This window comes from Gavialis gangeticus, unplaced genomic scaffold (genome assembly GCF_001723915.1).
Source record: "Gavialis gangeticus isolate Ggan-Ray unplaced genomic scaffold, GavGan_comp1, whole genome shotgun sequence".
Taxonomy (NCBI): domain Eukaryota; kingdom Metazoa; phylum Chordata; order Crocodylia; family Gavialidae; genus Gavialis; species Gavialis gangeticus.
The window spans coordinates 71,639,107-71,643,990 of record NW_017728994.1 but is presented as its reverse complement, the minus strand read 5'-3'; the positions used below and the strand labels follow the sequence as shown (position 1 = coordinate 71,643,990).

The window sequence follows — 4,884 nt, the reverse complement described above, 5'->3', positions numbered from 1 at the left end:
CTCCCTATGTATTTAAAAAAGGACTTCTTGTTGTCCTTAATCCGGGAAGCCAGCCCCTGTTCCATCTCTGCCTTGGCCTTCCTAACCATCCCCCTACATCCCCGAGCAACTGCAGAATAGTCCTCCTTAGTGATGACCCCTCCTTTCCCTTGGGAGTAAGCCTCTTTTTTGGCAAGGAGACATTCCCGGATGTTTTGGAATGAGCAAATATATACTGTAAAAAAACTGTATAAAAATTGGCAACTAGCAAAAACAGAATTAAAACAAAAAAGAAAAAACAGAACAGAGATTTTAAAAACCTGTAAAATATAACAGTGGGAACGTCTGGGAAAATACAAATAATAATATAAATATCTTTAAATACTGCCTGGTTCATTTTAAAATAGAAACAGACATAGGTTTCAAAAAGAAAAAAATGCAATGAAATTTGGCAGGGGATCACTGTAATCACATTCAATACATTAGCTGTCTGACAGTGCAATTTTATCATTGTTATCCTTGTCTCCCTGAGTCTTCCTCCTTCCTTTGCATTAAATTCATTTGTCTGTTTTGTCTCTAGATTTCTTTTAATGGCAGGAACTTTCCGTATTGATAGAGTTCATAGTACAATAACATTTTGAGCAAAGTATAGCCTTTAGAGACTACTACAATATACATTTTTAGAAATCATTACAATTACACAAACTCTATACTTTCTCCCACTGACAAGAGTTAATGAAGCTCAGGCTCAAGAGCAGACCAGAGCAATATAGGTATTCCTCTTGCATGTAGAGCAGAAGTGGCCAACCTGTGGCATGTGTGGCACAAGTAGCAGAGATAGTTGTTATTTATGGCCTGCAACCTCAGTAAAAGTAGGTGCAAGAATAGGAGCAGGGGACTTGAGCCTCCAGCCACCCAGGACACAGCAAGGGCAGGATGCTGCTGTGAGAGGTGGTGCTGGGAGTCATTACCAAGAGTCCCAGGCCTTACAGCCACTGCATTCACAGCTTTGGATTCTCACTTATGTGTGGTGGTTGTGGGGCCAGCGAAAAGTTAGCTTGGTTCTTGGCAGTGACATTTCTACACAGCTGGAGTCTCAAGCCCCTATCTCCATTCCAGCACTCCAGGGTACAAACTCTATCAGATACACCTCTGGGACACGGAGGATCAGAGTGGCATGGCTTAACAAAAAGGTTGGCCACTACTGAATATATTCTCTGACCACCAGGACAGCAAGCCTTAAGAGGCATGGTTTGTGCTGTTTATAGATTTTAGTAGTGATTAATTTTTGGTATTTAATACATGGAAAAAAAACCCAGGATTTTTATACTGTTTAGCCCCATATAAAAGAACACTACTGTACTCATCACAGCGCTGGAGAACAGGGAAGATGGAGCATTTTATATAGCTAGGAAATCTTAAGAATGGCTAAAAAAGTAAAAGGGTAAGAAATGAGTCTTACCTGCAATGCACAGTAATTGGATGGTTTCCTGTCTGCTGCTGCTGTTTTTGGACAGCTGCAATAAGGTCAATCATTCCTTTTCCTTCAGCTGGAATTCCAATTTCAGGCCATCCATGAAAATGAAACTGGCGGACGAGTCTGCTTTGCTTCTCCTGATGAGTCTAAGAGCATGGGCAAAAACAGATTTTATGCAGCTGTCAAAGGCCAGCATGCTTTTTTACATTTAACATTTCTGATATCAAATTTCTAATATAATGACAAGGATCCATTTTCAACCTGGTGTACAATAAATTAATCATGCAACTCAGGTAGTTCTGTCTCTTAATTCCCTATGCAGTGTGCTGAAAATTTATCCTATAATTTCCCCTTTGATTTGCACAACTGTTTCATCTAACTTGTTCTAAGGACATATTTTAAAGACTATTCATTTTTAATATGAAAATCAATGGTTTAGGCTTTCATCACTCGTAAAGCTAGATACAAAAAGACTGAACTCAGAAAACTACGGACCTTTCCTTAGTCCATTCATTAAGCTTTGTTCAACCTTACATGTTATCTGAAAATTTGCTTTTTCTTTAAAAAGTTGATTGTTTAAGGATTCTTATTGTAAAGGTAAAAATGTGGTATTTATGTCATCACAGTATTATAAATTCTCAATGTTACAAAATTGTTCCAAATACAATTACAGCGGGCCACATTCTGATAGATCTTTATAACACTGCCAAGAAAGTGGTGTAAAATATGCAATGAGGTACAGAAAAAAATAGAAAAATGCAGTCTGAAAATCTGAAAAGCTGATAATTCTGCTAGAATGTTACTGTCCCCTCTTTGCGATGACCTGCTTAATAATAAGAAAAGATTATTTGATTACCAAATACTTGGAAACATTATAGATATAATTATGAAGTAAACCAGTTTCACATTTGTTAATAAATATTTCCGGGTTAGATTAGGGTTCATCCTTGAGTAGAAACACTGTGCACCAACTGCAGGGTTTGTTGCCCTACTAGGCTGTGCACACCACTCAAAAGTGGAGCTAGGCTCTGTACAGCTGTTGCAGCCCCGGGAAGCCCTCAGGACCCCAGGTAAGGCTCTGGGGCCAATCCAGTGCTGGCCCCAGCCTCGCCTACCCCACCTGGGGTAACCTGCAGTACCATTACATGTGACATCAGCATTCCCCAGGGACAAGCAGTGGCAGTGCAAGGTGTGCCACTGTTACTTGTCCCAGGGAACCAAACGTCTAGACTTGTTTGGGTGCAGCCCTAGTGTCTCTGTGCTCTCTTGGCTTAGCTGCAGATGTTATTTTCATCCTCTGAAGCTTTAATTAGATTGAGAACATGGACAACTGAACACATATCCCAATGCAATTTACATCAGTTTTGTATACCAATATAAATTCTCTCTTTGGCAATCACTCACAGTCAAGGATGATTCATCTTCCATGACTGTCTTATCTGTGGGTCTGAAGATGGCTAACAAGGTCAATCTAGGATCAACAGACTCTGCTGCAACTCGGGCACATGGTTCCATTTGGAGTATGTGGTTCAGGATTCTTGATTCGGTCCACAACAGGCTGTTTCTGCTACTCCCATCTTTCCATCTCCTGCTATCATTGTAAGGTTCCAGAGTACTGAGATCCTTGCATCAGACTCTTCCTCCAGTTTGGGTGGTCTCGGGCAATAGTCTCCCATGCACTGATGTCAATGTTGCATTTTTCCAAGCTGGCCTTCAGGACATACTTGAAATGCTTTCTCTGCTCTCTTCTTGAGCATACACCTTGACTGAGCTGGGAGAACAAGACTTGCTTAAGAAGACTGTGGTTGGACATCTAGATGATGTGGCTGGCCTAGCAAAGTTGATGTTGGATGATCATTGCCTCAATGCTCGTGGTATGTGCTTGCAAGAGGATGCTAATGCTGATGTGTCTATCTTTCCAATGGATTTGAAGGATCTTCTGCAGGCAGCATTGACGGTACTTCTCCAATGCCTTGAGGCATCTCCAGTATGCTGTCCACGTCTCAGCTCCATACAGTAAGGTGGGGATCACAACTGTTTGATAAACCATTAGCTTGGTATCTGATCTGATACTGTGGTCTCAGAACATCCATTTCCTCAGGAATCCGAAGGCTGCACATGCACATTTGAGGCAATGCTGGATGTCTTCATCAACATCAGTCTTCTCTGAGAGATGGCTTCCAAGGTATGGGAAACACTCAACATTCTCCAGAGTCTCACCATGAATCTGAATTACCAGAGCTGGGGACTGCTCATTAAGAGCTTATTGAACTTAGTCTTCTGAACTTTAAGCATCAATCCTATTTTCCTGCATACCTCAGTAAAGAAGGTGATGATTGTCTAAAGGTCTACTTCTGAGTGAGCCCAGACTACAGCAACATCAGCATCCTGAAGCTCTATGATTGATGTCAGGGTGGTCTTGGTTCTGGCTTAGAGGTGGCTGAAATGAAACAGCTTACCATTCATTTGGTAGTTTAGGTCCACTCTGGCTGGAAGCTTGTTGTTGTTCAGATGTAGCATTACAGCAAGGAATATCGACAAGAGTGTTGGTGTGATGACACACCCATGCTTAACTTCTGTCTTAGCCTCATAGGGATCTGTGACAGATCCATTACAGAAAACCACCACTCACATACAGGCAGAGAATGGTGACAAATTTTGGTGGGCATTTGGACTTTAGAAGGAATCTCCACAGTGCTTCTCAGTTGATAGAGTCTAAAGCTTTTGTACGGTCAAAGGCAGCCATGTTGAGAGGTTTATGTTGTTTCCAGCATTTTTCCTGCAGCTGGCAAGCTGTGAAGATCATGCATGTTGTGCCTCTGGATGCCCTAAACCCACATTGAGATTCCAGGAGGAGCTCTTCAGCAAGTGGAAGGAGATGGTTCTAGGAGGGTTCTCGCAATGATCTTTGATGTGGTGGACAGCAAGGCGTTCCCTCTGTAATTTCCACAGTTGGACTTGTTTCCTTTCTTGAAGACTGTCACAATCATGGCATCCCTGAGGTCATCTGGTATTTCCTTATTATTCCAAATCCTTAAAATGAGGGCATGAATCTGTGATATGAGCTTTTCTCCCCACTGCTTGACGAGTTCGGCAGGGATTCCATTAGCACCAGATGTCTTGTCGTTCATCTGCTTGATGGCATTCCTCACCATGTCAAGGGCTGGAGGTATTCTGACTGGGTATACCAGTATAGATTATACTGGGACCAGGAATATACACACACAAGCAGCTGTCCTGAGGGAGCTCACACAATCAGTAGCTATTATTGTGACTTACCACTAGATGGTAGGGGAGCAGGTGGTAGCCTGTTCACCTTGGCAAACTCTCTTTGGATGGATGTGAAAAGATGAATGACCAACTGATGTAATTTAAATTGGTAATTTTACCCCTGATTCTTTCTATTACACCTGTATCAAGAGCTTGCC

General features: G+C 41.9%; 1 protein-coding gene across 3 annotated transcripts in view; it reads right to left on the bottom strand.

The window, feature by feature from the left end:
- The window catches only part of PTPRE (protein tyrosine phosphatase, receptor type E), a 235,412-nt gene that overhangs the window by 11,653 nt on the left and 218,875 nt on the right, over window positions 1-4,884 (bottom strand). For all 3 annotated transcript variants that reach the window (XM_019502996.1, XM_019502997.1, XM_019502998.1), the window contains one exon: window positions 1,442-1,602. In XM_019502996.1, coding sequence (XP_019358541.1) covers window positions 1,442-1,602 — 161 coding nt within the window. The remainder of the gene's footprint in view (window positions 1-1,441; window positions 1,603-4,884) is intronic.